The 17,834-nt window shown below is 39.4% G+C and overlaps 1 protein-coding gene across 4 annotated transcripts in view; it reads left to right on the top strand.

Moving 5' to 3' along the window:
- The window catches only part of RNF20 (ring finger protein 20), a 32,870-nt gene that overhangs the window by 8,200 nt on the left and 6,836 nt on the right, over positions 1-17,834 (top strand). For all 4 annotated transcript variants that reach the window (XM_055136516.1, XM_055136455.1, XM_055136581.1 and 1 more), the window contains exons 3-15: positions 746-913; positions 1,064-1,211; positions 1,369-1,551; positions 5,244-5,362; positions 9,708-9,854; positions 9,995-10,072; positions 10,235-10,354; positions 10,604-10,783; positions 13,096-13,231; positions 13,707-13,828; positions 13,945-14,315; positions 15,989-16,106; positions 17,424-17,573. In XM_055136516.1, coding sequence (XP_054992491.1) covers positions 746-913; positions 1,064-1,211; positions 1,369-1,551; positions 5,244-5,362; positions 9,708-9,854; positions 9,995-10,072; positions 10,235-10,354; positions 10,604-10,783; positions 13,096-13,231; positions 13,707-13,828; positions 13,945-14,315; positions 15,989-16,106; positions 17,424-17,573 — 2,040 coding nt within the window. The remainder of the gene's footprint in view (positions 1-745; positions 914-1,063; positions 1,212-1,368; positions 1,552-5,243; positions 5,363-9,707; positions 9,855-9,994; positions 10,073-10,234; positions 10,355-10,603; positions 10,784-13,095; positions 13,232-13,706; positions 13,829-13,944; positions 14,316-15,988; positions 16,107-17,423; positions 17,574-17,834) is intronic.

Genomic DNA, 17,834 nt, shown 5'->3' with positions numbered 1-17,834 from the left:
TTGTAATGATAGCCTGGAGTGCAATTGTTTGCTTAAAGGGGGTTGATTTTCAGGGCGGTGATGAGCTTTTCTTTTTCCTGTGGAGTGGACTGGAGTGATAGCACAGTGGGTAAGGTGTTTGCCTTGCATGCAGCCCACCCGGATTCAATTCCTCCGACCCTCTCAGAGAGCCCGGCAAGCTACTGAAAGTATCCCGCCCACAAGGCAGAGCCTGGCAAGCACCCCTTGGTGTATTCGATATGCCAAAAACAGTAACAAGTCTCACAATGGAGACGTTACTGGTGCCTGCTCGAGCAAATTGGTGAACAATGGGACGACAGTGGTACAGTAAAGGGGACAGTAGGCCAAGGAAGTTTGGGAATTTCTGCTAGGGGATGAGCTGTTTTGTCACATGTTTACGTGTTCACATTTTTAAAATCACTGGACATACTGGCCAGAGTCTTGACTGAATGAATGGCAGTACTTAGCTGACAGTGTTGATTGAGTAGAATATAGTCTAGCTGGATGGGAAACATCACCAAGTTTGTGGATATTTGTGTGACTAATCAGTGAGACGAGTAAGAGTAAAGATCTAGTGTAATGTCTCAACTTTTCCTCTGATCGTAAATACTCTTTTATCTCAACTGCTCCTACTTCTTAGCCAGTTATTTGGTTACAATTTTTTTATGTATAGATTTAATTCATAGGAAATCACTTACCTATTTTCCTTGTGGTAACTAATAAGATTGGTTTCCTGGTGGGGCAGGAAGAATTAGACATTAAAACACTGCAAACCAAGAATCGCAAGCTGGCAGAAATGCTGGACCAACGGCAGACCATTGAAGATGAACTCCGTGAGCACATTGAAAAGCTGGAACGAAGGCAGGCTACTGATGATGCCTCCCTGCTGATTGTCAACCGGTACTGGAGTCAGGTAGCGTACTTGTTGATTTGCTCAGATTTTATTTAAACATTTTAATTTTCAGTAACCTCTTCATTTTCAAGTTGTGTCTTCTCATTTTTTTTCATAATTGAAAAATTTTTTTCATAATTTTCATAATTTTTTTCAAAATTCCTTTTCCAGTTTGATGAAAATATTCGTATCATCCTTAAACGCTACGATCTGGAGCATGGTTTGGGTGACCTTCTCACAGAAAGAAAAGCCCTTGTTGTGCCAGAGCCAGAACCAGACTCTGATAGCAATCAGGAACGGAAAGATGATAGAGAGAGAGGTGAGTCCTTGGGCAGTTCCACGGCAGGAGAGTCTCCACGGCAGGGCTTTTGAAGTAGAGCTTGCTTCGAGGCTCTCCATTTGAGGGGGAGAAAATTAATATTGATAGTTCCAGTTTTAAAATTTTGGGGGCTTCTTTTTTTCCCCTGTGTCCTCAGGGGAAGGGCAAGAACCAGCTTTCTCTTTCCTTGCTACTTTGGCCAGCAGTTCCAGTGAAGAGATGGAATCTCAGCTTCAGGAGCGCGTAGAGTCTTCCCGTCGAGCTGTTTCCCAGATTGTGACCGTCTATGATAAATTGCAAGAGAAAGTGGAGCTCTTATCGAGGAAGCTAAACAGTGGAGGTAAGACAAGAAACAGAAAGTACAGGAAGCAGAGAAGAGGGCAAAAGCACTCATCTTTGCTGTAATGTTTTGGCAGGCTTACATCTTGTTTTAATTACATTCCATGGACTCCTAAGCTCCAGTGTTACCAGTGATGTCATTACTGCAGCCTGTTAGTATTATTGAAGTGCTTTACATTTTGGGCCACATGGCAGTCTTACACTTTAAAAGATTGAGGAAAGATGCTGTCGGCTCCAGTCAGAGACTCTTTGTTAACTATTTTTATATATAGCAGAATTAATTTTATTACTTAAATATGAAGTTGATCTGATATCAGGATACTTATGTAGGCCATTGATTTATTAGGGATAATGTTTTCTTATAAATACTGACAGATTTTATTTTTTTGATTAGATATTAGAACTGTGCCCAGTTCTCACTTGTGTGCTTAAAAAATTGGAATCCATTTTGCAAGGGCCGTTTGTCACCCGTTTAGTGCTGTGTCACATAAAATGTTCTAAAATATGACTTGTTGATGACGTCAAGTAGAATTCAGTCCAGTCAATTTCTCTGGATTGAAAAGAACTTTGCACACACAGACTCACAGACCCAGACACACACAGAGACATACAATTAAAAAAAAAAATGCAGTCCTGTTATGTATAAGTACATATATATGTATATATAGATATAGATATAGATATATATGGTGGTACTGGCCTGCATGGTAGAGCCTGGCAAGCTACCCATGGCGTACTCGATATGCCAAAAACAGTAACAATGGAGATCCTCATTCCGCTGACTCCTAAAGAGCCCCCCCATATACCATTGGGCTACACTAGCATGCGACAGGGATGAGTGGAGATGTTACTGGCGTCCGCTTCAGCAAATCGAAGAACAACAGGATGATAGTGACAGTGACAGTGAATAGATATTATATCCTGTTTTAAATAAGCTTTGTTTCTGTCTTTTTATTACCTATAGTATCTTCCGATACTATAGGTAAAGAGCTAGCTCAGGTTTTAGAATTATTAATGATCACTGTTTCAAAATGAAATGAAAACTAATATATTTGCATGGACAGCAAACCAAATGTGACTATTCAGTATTAATGCAGAAACTTGAATTTGTATAGTAACTATATAATTAAACTATATCTAAATATCTTGATTTTCAGGCCTGTGAAATAGATAGAACAGCAGATAGGGTGTTTGCCTTGTACATAGCCGATCTGGGTTCAATCCTGACACCCACACTTGGTCCCCCAAGCACACCCAGAATAATCTGAGTGCAAGGGCAGGAGTAAACCCTGGGCATTGCCGGTTATGGACAAAAAATAAATACTTGATTTCATGTTTTCATTTTATAATCTAGTTGTAATAGCTTTTTGGGGGGAGGGTTTTTGTGCCACAACAGATAGTACTCAGCTACTCCTGCCTCTGTTTAAGGTTACTCCTGTCGCTTCTCTGAGTGACCCTTTGTGGTACTGGGAATAGAACCCTTAGAGGCCACATACAAGGCAAGCATCTTAACCCTATACTTTATATCAGGCCCCTAGTTGTAATATTCTAGTTTCCTGTTTACCCTTAAGTTGTTAGACTTTCATTTTTGAAAGAAAAATTTTTTAATTGAATTATTAAGTAGGAAAGTAAGAATTTATTTCTGTTATTTTAAGTAGATCTGAGCTAAATTATTAACACAGTGGAAAGAAGGATTTAGTTTGCTTTTCTGTTAGTGTGCTTGTGCATTTAAAAATTTTATTAGAGATAGTGTTAGAACTTTCAGGTCAAAAATATATAAAACCAGACTGTCAAAATCCTCTCCTTTTCCTTCCTAAAGATGACTGTTGTAAACAATGTAATTTGTATCCTCCCAAACTGTGTCTTTGCTTACTCTCTTATTCAGTGTCAGACACTGAGTATTTAGTGGGTGTTTTTAGTTAATGGTGAGTGAATGACTATTAAAACAGTGACATAATGTAAAAAGAGCTGAGTCTTACTGCTTTTTCCTTTGTACTTTAATTGATAGAAGGTGTTAAATTCTAATTATATGCTACTATGGATAAACCATATTCATTATGGTAAATATGATAAGTAGGATATTCAGTAAATATCGTATGGTAAATAATATATATATATTTTATATGTAGATAAAATGTCTTAGAAGCTAAAACTGTCAATGTTAAACTGATTTTATAAATGTATCAAATAAAATGTTACATTTTTTAAAAGAACTAAATTGAGGGCTTGAGCGATAGTACAATGGGTAAGGTGCTTGTCTTGCATGTGGCTGACCCAGGTTGAATTCCGACATGCAATATGGTTCCCCAAGACCTCTAGGATTAATTCCTGAAGGCACAGATGAGAGTAAGCCCTGCACACTGCTGAGTGTGTCCCCAAAGCTAATAAATAAATAAATATAAAGAAAATAAAACTAAAATAAGTAGTATATTAACTAGTGATTTCAAATTATTTTTAGGAACAGAGCACTTGGTCAGGGGTCTGCATGCACACGGACTGGAATTTACTCCCCAGACTTACATGGTCCCTCCAATACAGCCTTGCAGGCCCTTTAACACAGTCAGTATGGCCCAGTTGCCCCCCAGCTGGATTCAGGCAACATTTTGTTGCCAGGTGTTAGTGTTTTTTTGTTGATGGTCTTGGGGCCACATCTAGTGGTGCTCTGGTGCTACTCTGAGTAGTGCTGAGGGGAACACTGAGAATTGAACTTGCAACTCTTGAGCAGAGTGTGTGCTCAGCTTGAACCACCCATTGCCCTGCAAAGTTGTTTTTTTGTGTTTTTGGTGGTATGATAATAAATGGTTTTATTTTTTAACTTCATAAAATAGGATGTAAATTAAAAATAAAAACCATTATTACTAATTATTAATATCTAAGCCATTATGTAACAAAAGGCAATTGGTAAGCTGCGCTTTCTAGGACGTTGTGTCTTGTTACTTACAAGTTTTTAATAGTTCATCTTCCATGTCAATCTGGACGTTGGTTTTAAGTAATTACGTTTATTGGCTTATAAATTTGCTCTTTTTTTTTTTAATGATTGAATTTGGTTTTAGTGCTTAGGATACTAAGAAGATGAAAATTCAGGTTCTTAATTTGAGTTCAGAAACAGAATCACTTTGGGATTTTTCTGAACATTGACCCTGCTTATGAAAATTCTTATTTAGTAGGTATGGGGTGGGTCTGATTTTTGAAATTCCAGAAGTGATTCTGATGGGCAGTACTAGTTGAAAATCACTAAAGTGAGCTATCTGTTCAGTGTTCTGTTTCTAAGAGTGATTCAAGAAGTGGAATCAGGGCATAATTTTTCTTTCTGATAAATGTTTTTAGTGGGCAGTCTCTATCCTGATAGTATCTGGTTTCATTTTATAACATGGATTTAAGTTATCTGTAATATTTGCAGCTCTTAATTTTAGGCATATTTGGGGTGTAATCAGTTCTATAAATTAACCTACCTTCTTTATAATGTAGTTTGGCTTTTGAACTTTAGGGATGTCCTTAACACGTTAGTTCAGATAAATAATTCTGTGCTCTTTTTAATTTGTGCTTTTATAGAGGCTTTTCTGAGCACAGGTTGGTTGTATTTCCATAAGCAAATCATCTAACCTCTAGGTACTCTGTCATATCAAGATAATAAAGTCAGTTTAAAATTTGACACTATCAATGCTAAACTAAAGTATAGTTCTTACTCCTCAGATAATCTGATAGTGGAGGAAGCAGTACAGGAGCTGAATTCCTTCCTTGCACAAGAAAATATGAGACTGCAGGAATTGACAGACCTCCTTCAGGAGAAGCATCACACCATGTCTCAGGAGGTACTTCGTTGTTTCTAGTGACGCAAGGAAGACATGACTCACAGTTTTCAGTGCTTTAACAGTCATTTTGCTCAGAAAACCTATTTTTGTCTTAAAATGTAGAAAGAACTGAAGCAACAATTTTTTTGGAGTCCCGTAAAGGGCTAAGGAAAGAAAAGAACCATTTCTCCCTGACCATACCTCTCTTTAAAATAGGTGTTTTTGTGTCTGTATGTGACATTTGGGGATTTGGGGCCACACTGAGTGCCTAGTGCTCAGTAGCTTCTCCTACCTTTGTGCTCAGGGTTCACTGTTACTGGTGCTCAGTGCATTGCTGGGATTGTCCTGGGATCAGTTACATGTTAGACAAAAACCTTAGCCCCATTACTATTTCTCTTATCTTTCTGTCCCCTTAATAGACATTTTAAGACCATTATCTTTAGGAGGAAATCACTGTGTCACTGTCATCACTGTCATCCTGTTGTTCTTCGATTTCCTTGAGCAGGCACCAGTAACGTCTTTATTACACTCAGCCCTGAGATTTTAGCAGCCTCTTCTTGCCCCTCTTTCCCAATGATTGGAGGCTCTTCCAGGGTCAGGGGAATGAGACCTATTGTTACAGGTATTGGCATATCGAATATACCACGGTTCGGGACTGGGCCCCTTCCATCCAGATCCCCCATTTTCCAGTAGCTAAGCAGTCACACCCAGAGACTGCCCCTTGCGCCATTTAATCCCATCAATGCAATGACCAACATCCAGAGACTATAAAACCAAGTTTCCGAAAGCATCTAATAGCCTAGTTCTCTCTCTTGGGGAACCTGACAAGCTACCGAGAGTCTATTGCCCACTTGGGAGAGCCTGGCAAGCTACCGAGAGTATCCTGCCTGCATGGCAGAGCCTGGCAAGCTAGGAAGAAATACACTTTAGAAAGGATTTTTTGGGTTTTTTTTGTCATACCCCATGTGTTCTGGGTTTACTCCTGGCTTTGTGATGAGGGATCACTCCTGACAGGCCTGGGTGACCATATGGCCTATCAGAGATCGAATCCAAATTTTGGTCAGCCATGTGCAGATCATGTGCTTTTTCCACTATGCAGTCTCTCTAACCTCTGTAAAGGTTTTTATAAAACAACATGCCAAATGCCCAAATAATTTCACTAAATATTAAAGACCATGTACAGTGTTACTGAGAAATAGATTGGTAAAAATTGAGTTGTGGGTTGGGCACTAGGATTAACTATATTGAAAATGATGTAGGAATTTGAATATGGGTTTTCTTTCATACTTAACACAGTGCCATGACCAAACCATATCAAGATTTGGGTATTTTTTTTTTTTTATATAATGTGATTGAGATACAGTGATAAAGCATTTTAAGGCTTTTGACACTCTTAGGTATGATTTTGGTTAATTGAAAGTATGCTGTGCTGAAATTCAACCTTATTTTTGCCACCTTAGACTTATTAGTAAGTTAACAGTTTAACTATTTACAGAGTGCTTGGCACTTTAGACATTTTAATTTAAAAAATTTCTCAGTGTTCAGATGATTCATATTACTACTAGGGGAAACAAATTCAGTGAGGTTGCTGACTGGCTTGAGGGCACAGAACCAGAAAGTGATTGTGCTATTATCCAGTGTAAGTCTATTATTTAACTTCAAAGCTCATTTTCTTCATTATGCCCTTGTTTCCTATACAACACTTAAGGTCTCTTGTGGATTGATTACGTGGGAATCCCCTGGGCATTTACTAATTTATGTGAATTCTTACTGGTTTTCAAAGATGTTTGAGAAATAGTGGTACTTTTAAATTAATCGGAGTGTAGTGATAAAAATGGAAACATTTTATTGTGTTCTGAGACATAAATTAGTTGTTACCAAGATTAAAGATCTTTCCTTCTGATATTTCCCCAGCCACAATTATCTGTTTTGCTGAGCTGGGCTGATGTTGAAGATTGGTCTCATGGCTGACTGATAGCTATTCTGGGAACTTGCTTCAGTTGTGTATTAGAATGTTTCTTGAAGCAGTTGTAGGTAGTCGAACTTTTTAGGTGGCAGCTGGCTATTTCAGAGAATACCAGGCAAAAGCAGTATGTCTTTCAGACATGGTGTCAGAGTTTTGTAGTGTCATTTCCACTGGATCATTAAAGTTGTTCCACTTTTAAGAGGAGGGGACAAGGATCCTAGCTCTTAGTGTTTGATGAATTTTATTTATTTATTTATTTATTTATTTTTATTGAATTACCATGTGGAAAGTTACAAAGTTCTCAGGCTTATGTCTCAGTTATACAACATTCAAACACACATCCCTTCACCAGTGCCCATATTCCACCACCAAAAACCCCAGTATACCTCCCGCCCCCGCCCCCCACCCCCAACTGCATAACTGATGAATTTCACTTTATTTTCTCTTTACCTTGATTACATTCCATATTTCAACACAAAACTCACTATTGTTGTTGGAGTTTCCCCCCAAGAAAGACAGCCCTACTACCAAGGAAGCATTTGATAATTAGTTTTCCATTGCTTAGAATGAAGAGATATGTAGCCCCACTGCTCCAAGTACATAACTCTTTTTTTTTCTTTTTCCTTTTCCTCTTTTTTTTTTTCCCCTCATCCCCCTTCCCTCATAGTATGGTAGACGCCACCCCACGTTTTTCCCCGAAAATGGGAAACAACCGGGAAAGAGGGATATTTCCTCTTCTCGGCTGGCGTGGGGCTGTTGCTTAGTTCACAGTCTAGAGAATGGCTGCTACTTTGATTACCTTCAATATTTCAACAAAAAACTCACTGTTATTATTTGGAGTTTGCCCCGAAAGTCAGACCTGCTAAAAAGGAACCGTTTCACATTGCTGACAATTAAGAGATGTTAGGCTGTCCCGTTTTGGATTTCAGTATAAAGTCCATGGAAAGTTCTGCCAGAAGTTGCATAGCCCAGGGGCTGGAGAGATAGCACATCGGGTAGGGCGTTTGCCTTGCACGTGGCCGACCCGGGTTCAAATCCCAGCATCCCATATGGTCCCCTGAGCACGGCCAGGGGTAATTCCTGAGTGCAGAGCCAGGAGTAATCCCTGTGCATTGCCAGGTGTGACCCAAAAAGCAAAAAAAAAAAAAAAAAAGAAAAGAAATTGCATAGCCCATCTCACAGTCCCAGTGCATTGCTGTAAGAAGCTGTGCTGGATGCCAAAATGTGTTAGAAGGTCTCTGGAATCAAAGTCTTTAGGCGCTGAGGGTCCTGACGAATTTATTTTTAAGGCAACACATGGGATGTGCCGATGAATGAACACATGTCTTTATAGTTTTTTAATGAGGATACCTGGTAACACCTAAATTTAACAGAGAACAACAGTTTTTATAGTTTTTGATTCTAGGTTACCCTGGGGTCAGTTGAAAAAAAGAGAATGGAAGTTTTCTTTTTTTTTTTTTTTTTAAATTTTTTATTGTGGAAAGTTACAAAGTTACAAAGTTTTCAGGTTTAAATCTCAGTTATACAATGCTCGAATATCCATCCCTTCAAGAGAATGGAAGTTTTCCATTTATTCTTTATGGGTAATTTGTTGATAGGAAAAATTGGAGGTAAAGATAGCTGTCTTGGGTGGAAGAGATAGCTGATGGGCTGAGTGATGTAGGATGCCCAAGTTTGATCCCCAACACTGCATGGTCCCCTGAGCACCAGTCGGAGAGTCCCTGAACAAGTAGCTGTGTGTAATCTAAAAGCAAAATCAGAGACAGATGCCTTTCCTCAATGTATATTTAATTTTTTTTTTTAGTTTTTGTGGAGGTCTGGGGTGGGGGGAATGGATTGGGCCAGTCCTAGGGCTGCTCAAAGGTTACTCCCAAGCTCTTTATGTAGGGGTCATTCTAGCAGTGTTCAGTGGGACAGGTGCAATGCATGCACCCAGTCTATTAAACCATCTCTAGCCTTCTGCTTTTTCTTTAAGTCAAAGACATTGTCATTTTTCTCTTAAAGTTTATGTTTTGGGTCTGAGAGAATGGCTGAAAGAGTTAGAATGTGTGTTTTGCAAGAGAGGGTAAGCCTTGATACTGTCTGGTCCTCTGAACATTGCTGGGAGTGACCCCAAGTTCTATGCTATTAGTAGCCCCTGAGCACTGCTGGGTGTGGCTTTAAAACATTGAATAAATAATGTACATTTTGATGGCTTGTTAGCTATAGAAAGGTGCTTCTCAGAGGAAAAAAAATACTGAATTCTAAATGGTATTTTTCTTATGAGAATATAGAGTTTCACAGTTTTCAGAATTGTACTTGACCCAGAACTATTAAAAGAACCTGTGAGTGTAAGTCATTTCTTCTCTAACTTGGTGTTTCTGTGGTTATATTTTCTGAATATTTGTCTTTGGGTTGTAGTTCTCCAAGTTGCAGAGTAAAGTGGAAACAGCTGAGTCCCGAGTGTGTGTCCTGGAATCCATGATTGATGACCTACAGTGGGATATTGATAAAATTCGAAAGCGGGAACAGCGACTCAACAGACACTTAGCAGAAGTTCTAGAACGGGCAAGTGCTTTTATTCAGACTTCATAGAAGAGGAACCATTTTAAGGAGTCAGTTCTGAAAAGATGGAATGCAGCATGAACTCCTTTGAAAATACAAACTCCTACAAGTTTCTCACTAAAGAATTTTTGTCTTTCCTGTAGGTGAATTCAAAAGGTTATAAGGTCTATGGTGCGGGGAGCAGTCTTTATGGAGGCACAATCACCATCAATGCTCGGAAGGTAACTTGCTCTGAACAGATTTGTGACCTGTTTAGCAATTTGTTCATAAGTAGCAGAGTGAGGTTTTGCTGGGAGAGTGGGTCAGTGAAGAGAGAAACTTAGGAATTAGAATGATTTTAAAATGTCTTTATTCTCATTTTCCAATTTCCCACTTCTTCTTAGTTTGAGGAAATGAATGCAGAGCTTGAGGAGAACAAAGAGCTGGCTCAGAACCGGCACTGTGAATTGGAGAAACTTCGTCAGGACCTTGAGGAAGTCACTACACAGAATGAAAAACTGAAGGTAGAAGATCTCAATGAGGGACAGTCAAATGTAACTCTGTACCCTTCAGCTGATACTCATACTTGTGAACCCTCATCATCTATAAGGGAAACAAAACTAAATTGTTGATACAGATTTATTTCTATATCTGTTTATTATTTGTACCCAGTTTGTTCTTAAAAGGATTTAAAGCAACCTACAAAAAAACAGATTAAATCAAGGTTCTCCAATTTAAGCTTTTTTGTTGTTGTTCCTTTTGGCCCTGCTAAGGTGGAATTGCGGAGTGCAGTGGAGGAGGTGGTTAAGGAGACCCCAGAATATCGCTGCATGCAGTCACAATTCTCTGTTCTGTACAACGAGAGCCTGCAGTTGAAAGCACACTTGGATGAGGCTCGGACCCTGCTTCATGGGACTAGAGGGACCCACCAGCGTCAGGTTGAACTCATTGAGGTACCAGCCTTGCTTTGTCTTAGCTTTTCTGCTTCATATTTTGTTTTGCTTTCCTAGGTACAAGTGATCGCCTATGAGTTCAGCTAACAACCACAAGAGTGGCTGCAGTTGCTAGGCACCTTGTCCTTGAGAATCTTGGACCAGGGGTATGACTGATTGGTAAAGTATGGCATGCTAGAGACCCTGGCTTCAATCTCTGACACTGAAGAAAAAGAACAAACCCCCAAAAGAATCATAGTCTAGTGAGGAGAAGAGTATTCCTTAGAATGCCGTGTAGTTTGGGTATGCTACAGAGGCATATCAAAATATGTGAAGATAGAAAACAGACATCTCATTCAATTGGAACCTTCTTGAATCCATTTGCCAAAGTGAAGTATGAATCTTAATGATAAATACAGCTTACTGACAGTAAAAATAGATATTTTCAGTAGTGAAACTAACAGATATAAAAATAAGTCTGAAGTCTTACATGTGTGGGAGAAAAGTTAGTAGAAATTGATGCATGAATATTCGTGTAGTTGGAGGTGCTGAGACAAGGAATGCGAGAGAAAATATGTTTCCCGGAGGGTCCGGATCTGCTCAGACCCTGTGACAAAGGTAGAGCACCTTGAAATCTTATTACCATCCTAGTATTCATACCTCTAGAGGGCTCAGTACAGTGAGGTCATCAACAAAGAAGTTATGGGGGAAGAACTGCAAAGACAAAGAAGTTAGAAGAACATGCAAAGCCAGAGCTTTTTCTGTATACTAAAAACAAACAGGCTAAGTACCTGAGATCTGCATACTGAAAACAAACAAGCTAAGTACCTAGGATCTGCATACTGAAAACAAGCTAAGTACCTAGGATCTGCATACTGAAAACAAGCTAAGTACCTAGGATCTGCATCACTTCACTTGTATCACTTGTCATCCAGTTGGTCCAGTTCATTGATTTGTTTGAGCAGGTGCTAGTAACATCCCCACTTGTTCTGTGCTAGGGTAGCCCAGTGGCGTCTGCTTGCTCCAGGAACACGAAGAGCATCAAATCGTTTGTTCAGGGTCTTGATGAAGAAGTTCGACCATCTCGTAGGTGGGCGGCCAGGCATTCTTTTGATGTCCTGTGGAATCTAGTCAGTAATGGCTCTAGTCCAGCGCTCATCTCCAAATTGCATTATGTGTATGTATTCGAACGAATCTATGCTCATAGCCAAGTTTGTGTTGACGAGGACACCACCGACGCCTCTACTGTTTCATGTTCTGAGGAACAGTTCTTCTCCAGTGTCGAAAACGGCATGATGTGATTGATGCCTTCTTGTTTCCGTCAGTCCAATGATGTCGTACTTGTTCTTCTGCAAGCTACCGAAGATATCCAGCCCGCATGGCAGAACCTGGCAAGCTACCCAAGCTACCAGTGGCATACTTGATAGGCCAAAAGCAGTAATAGCAGGATCTGCATAATGAAAACAAACAGGCTAAGTACTTGGGATCTGCATACTACAAGCAAACAGGCTAAGTAAGCACCTGGGATCTGTGAGAAGAGGAAGACTGACAGAAATTTATGAAATTATTTACTGATTTAGCTTAACATGTTCAGCCTCATCCAAACCAGTCAGGACACATGAGTACTCTCACCCATTTTCATGGGGCCCTTGTTCCTGCCCATGTGCAGTACAGTCTACATGGACTCATCCTGATGGCTTAGTCTGGCCCCAAAAAGAAATTGTATCGCTGCTTATAAACATACTATAGTATGAATGCTATATGTAAAACATTTTTTCTAATGCAGAAACTTTCATGAATTCACTTGTGTCTTCATAGTAATTAAGGTAATGTTTATAATGATCCATCTTTTTTTGTTTGTGCAAAATGAATAGAAATTTATATACCTTTACATATGGTTATATTTTGGTTTTGAGGTTTATTGTATTTTACCAGTGAAATAATGACGTTTTAGAATTAGAACCATTTCCTTTAGTTCTTTAGTACCTGGTTTTTTAAATCACTGTTTTCTCACAGCAGGTAGGGCATTTGCCTTGCATGTGGCCCACCTGGGTTTGATCCCCAACATCCCATATGGTCCCCTGAGCATCGCCAGGAGTAATTCCTGAGTGCAGAGCCAGGAGGAACCCCTGAGCACTGCTGGGTGTGAGTCCCAAAAAGAAAAAAAAATCACTGTTTTGTAACTGCTGCATAATTACTGGAACTTTTTAGAGCAATTCTTTTTTGTCATTTTCTTTTTATCCTTTCAGTTTCAGATCATCTTTAGGAGACGATAATAGACTATAATGCAATTTTCAAATTTGGTAAGAAATTGGTGTCTCTTTTCTGTGTAGCGAGATGAGGTTAGTCTTCATAAGAAGCTGAGGACTGAAGTTATCCAGCTAGAAGATACACTGGCCCAAGTCCGCAAGGAATATGAAATGCTGCGAATAGAATTTGAGCAAACCCTTGCTGCCAATGAACAAGCAGGTATAACTATTCTTGCTCCACTTAGTATTTTGCTGAATATAAGAGATGCAGATGTGTAGTACCGTCACTAAGTGCTAAGGTGAAAAGAAAAGCTTTTTTTATTTTTTTTTGTTTTGGGGCCATACCTGGTAGTGCTTAGGACTTACTTCTGTCTCTGTGCTGTGGAGACCATATTTGATGCAGGGGATTGAATTTGTGTGGCTGCATGAAAAGTAAGCACTTTACCCTCAGTACTTTCTCTCTGGGCCCTTAGCTGAGAAGTTCTAAAGTGCCTATATTCACATATATTCATTTTGGTTTACTGCTTGGTATTTTTTTTTTTCTCTTAAGCTTAAAGTGAACAATTTATTTTTCGTCTTCTTAAAAGGAATTTTGTTTTTGGTATTTTTCACCCCATTTCTCAGGCATCCCTTCATTTTTCTCCTGTGCTTTTGCTTTTATCACAGTTTTCATAACATTGCTGTTGTTTTTTAAGGTCCCATAAATCGGGAGATGCGTCACCTCATCAGTAGCCTCCAGAATCATAATCACCAACTGAAAGGGGAGGTCCTAAGATATAAGCGGAAACTGAGAGAAGCCCAGTCAGACCTGAACAAGGTAACCAGCCATAGAATACTCCTCTGTATTGTTTGCTGTTAGGCCTGTTAGGCTGTTTTGAATGCAGAAGGCTGTGTGGTCACCAAGTGATGCTAGTCCTTTCTTTTTCCTCCCAGACACGTCTGCGAAGTGGCAGTGCCCTCTTGCAGTCTCAGTCTAGTACTGAGGACCCTAAAGATGAACCTGCAGAGCTAAAACAAGATTCTGAAGACTTACCCACTCAATCCTCTGCATCAAAGTCATCTCAGGAGGAAGTTAATGAAATTAAGTCCAAACGGGATGAAGAAGAGCGAGAACGAGAAAGAAGGGAGAAAGAGAGAGAGCGAGAAAGAGAGAGGGAGAAGGAAAAGGAAAGAGAACGAGAGAAGCAGAAACTAAAAGAGTCAGAAAAAGAGAGAGATTCTGCTAAGGACAAAGAGAAAGGAAAACACGATGATATAAGGAAAAAGGAAGCAGAAATTATCAAACAGCTGAAGATTGAACTCAAGTAAGATCTGTGTTCAAATACCTTTCTGACTCAAAACCTAAGGTTAAGACATACATGAAATTTTTTTTTTAATTTAATTTAATTTTTTTTTATTTTTTAATTTTTTTATTGAGTCACCATGTGGAAAGTTACAAAGTTTTCAGGTTTAAGTCTCAGTTTTACAATGCTCGAACACCCATCCCTTCACCAGTGCACATATTCCACCACCAAGAATCACAGTATAGTTCCACCCCGCCCCCCCCACATCCCTAGCGCCCTCCCCCGTCTGTGTAACTGATAAATTTCACTTTACTTTCACTTTGATTACATTTAATATTTCAACACAATTCACCGTTATTGTTTGGAGTTTCTCTCCCCTAAAGTCGGACCTGCTGAAAAGGAAGCATTTGATAATTTGTTTTCCATTGCTGAGAATGAAGAGATATGAAGTTGGGTGGCCACACTAGTGGCCGTACGGTTTTGGATTTCTGTATTTTAGTAACTAAGTCCAGAGAAATATCTGCCAGAAATTGCATCACTGCAAAGTTGTACTTCTCAGCTATTTTATATTCCACGTATGAGTGCAATCTTTCTATGTCTCTCTTTCTGACTAATTTCACTCAACATGATACTTTCCATGTTGATCCACTTATATGCAAACTTCATGACTTCATGCAAGATGTGCATGAAAATTTTGTTTGATGGCATAGATTAGCTCATAGTTATGATAATTTGACTATTAATAATGCATAGTAATTGTGTGATTAATTTGATAGCTTGAGTTATAATACAGCCATAATGAACTTTATGGCTATTGTAGTTTGGTTCAGTAGTCAGGTCTCAGAAAATATCTTAGTGGTTAGTCTTACTGGATTCCTTAGTCTTACTCTTGAGGAATCCAGGTTGATGGAATGGATGTCATGATTAAAATAAAAATTAAGAAAATCAGTGGAAATTGTTACTGTTATTTATTAGATTTGGGCAGATTGCTGACTTTAAAATGTTTGAACAACTTTGGCATATGAAAGAATAGTCAAGAAATTTTAGATTGGGGATGGTGCGATAGTACAACGGTAGGTCATTTGCCTTGCACACGGCCAACCCAGGTTTGATCCCTGACATCTCATATGGTCTCTTAAGCACAGGCAGGAGTAATTCCTGAGTGTAGAGCCAGGAGGGACCCCTGAGCACTGCTGGGTGTGGCCCCCCAAAATAAAAGTTTTGGGTAATTTACCTATTAGTTTACTACTCAGGTATTGAGTCTAGGATTAATATGTATATTAAGCTTATAGTTTCCCCCCCTTTTTTCTTCTTAATCTTTAAAATTGCCTCTTGATCCCCACCACCTTCATGTGATAACAGATCATCTGGGTGACTTATTTAAAATGCATCTTGGATCCTATCATAGACTTACTGAATCTCAGTTTTAGGTATGGGGCCCAAGAAATTAATCTGCTTAATAATTGTCAAGTGTTTGTTTTGTAACTTGATGTTAAAAATTGATTTGAGGGGAGAAATAAGTCTTTTATATAATTGACATTTCTGTACCTTTTCTGAGTATTGCTATAGTTTCTTATTGTCTTTAAACTGTGTCATACAGAGACTCAAGTGGAACTATTTTTCTCACTTCAGAATTGCTCTGATGCCTTTGTTTTCTCACTACACTGTTCCCCTCTCTACCACTCTCACCATAGGAAAGCACAGGAAAGCCAAAAGGAGATGAAACTGTTACTAGATATGTACCGGTCAGCCCCGAAGGAACAGAGAGACAAAGTTCAGCTAATGGCTGCTGAGAAGAAATCTAAGGCAGAGGTAATTGGGTCTGCTTTCACTCTGGTTTAATTCTTTATTTGTGGGATTTTCTTCACATTCCTGAAAGATTAGTTCATTTATCTATAAAGTTAGTGTTGAAAATTTAGCAATTTTACTTTCCTTTCAAACACCCTCCTAAAGTAAAGTAAAGATTTCTAGATTCTCTACCGTATGATAGGTGTATCAGAATTAATGAGACTAGGAGTAGTCTTCAAACTTTTCATTTCCCATTTAAGTAAGTTTTTAAATAATGTTTTGCTTTCTCATTTTTTTGAGGAATGTCTGTTCTCTTTATTTTTATTTTAATTAAATTTTTTTTTTATTGGTTCACCGTGAGGTACAGTAACAAAGCTTTCATGTTTGAGTTTCAATCATACAGTCATCAAACACCCATCCCTTCACCAGTGCGTATTTTCCACCACCAAAATCTCCAGTATCCCCACCTCCCCCCATTTCACACCTCCCCCTGCCTGTGTGGCAGACAGTTTGTACAATACTCTCTCTACTTTAATTACCTTCGATATTTCGAGACTGGACACACTCCCACTCATATTTGCCAAAAAGGCAATGCTAGACAATGTGTTTTGTATTGTTTGTTATGGATGCAATATAATTCTAAAATTTTAGAATTCTAGGAATTCTGAAATTTTAATAATTAGGGTTTGAAGAGGTCACTGCAGCAAATTGTTCAGGTCTGAGGTTCATTTATGTGTCTCTGGATCCTGGCTGTGTGGGAGCTTAAGTAGACAGTGGCTGGGTGTGGCTTCATTTCAGAGTCCTGGGGCGGGGGAAGGAGGAGTGCCCACTCCTCCTCTGTCCCATGAGGCCTGGCATTTTGCGCCACCATCACTTGTACCTGGGACTTATCGCTGGCTTCTAGAAAATGGCGACAGTCGGAGTTCCTAGAGGGCAGGCAGAGGGACAGCTCCTGCCCCTGTCTGAAACTGTCCAGCAGAAACAGCCTGTTGCAAAGTCCAGGGCCATCTCTGCCGCAAGTTGCTTGGGTCCGAGGTTCATTTGTATGTCTCTGGTTCCTGTCCGTGTGGGAACTTAAGTAGATGGTGGCCGGGTGAATATCTGTTCTCTTTAAATGTTGAAGTCTAGAAGAAAGGGTAAGTCTGTGCAATCCTCAAAATGTTACTGGTAGAAGTATGTAATGCAGTGGAATGCCACTAAACTGGTTTGATGTGGTTGAGCATCAAAAGGTTGATATCCTTTTATAATTCTGCAATATTAGTGTAGGTCCTTGATAGTGTTATTTAGTTTTGACATCTCATTATAGCTTTTTCTTTTTTTGTGACTTCTTTTCTCCTATAGTTGGAAGATCTAAGACAAAGACTCAAGGATCTGGAGGATAAAGAGAAAAAAGAAAACAAGAAAATGGCTGATGAGGATGCCTTAAGGAAGATCCGGGCAGTTGAGGAGCAGATAGAATACCTGCAGAAAAAGCTGGCCATGGCCAAGCAGGTGGGAAACTTTATTTAATTGGCTTTTAGGAGCTGGGCCAAACATCTAATGCCAAGTCTCAGGAGGTTTTGTAAAAGTTGGAGTGAAGGATGGAGAAGGGGCAATGTCTCTGGGGGGCAGTTGGAAAGTCTTCATTTAGATTTGTCTAGCTTCTGGGTGAGGCCAAGTCAGAGCATATACCTCTCTGCTCAGGGCCAGGGTAGCAAGCCACGCTGATCCAGGGAGAAGAGAAGAACCAGATGGGGAGAATTGGTAAGAGAA

The sequence above is a fragment of the Sorex araneus genome, chromosome 1 (genome assembly GCF_027595985.1).
Source record: "Sorex araneus isolate mSorAra2 chromosome 1, mSorAra2.pri, whole genome shotgun sequence".
NCBI classification, from domain to species: domain Eukaryota; kingdom Metazoa; phylum Chordata; class Mammalia; order Eulipotyphla; family Soricidae; genus Sorex; species Sorex araneus.
This window is presented reverse-complemented; position numbering and strand designations above follow the sequence as displayed.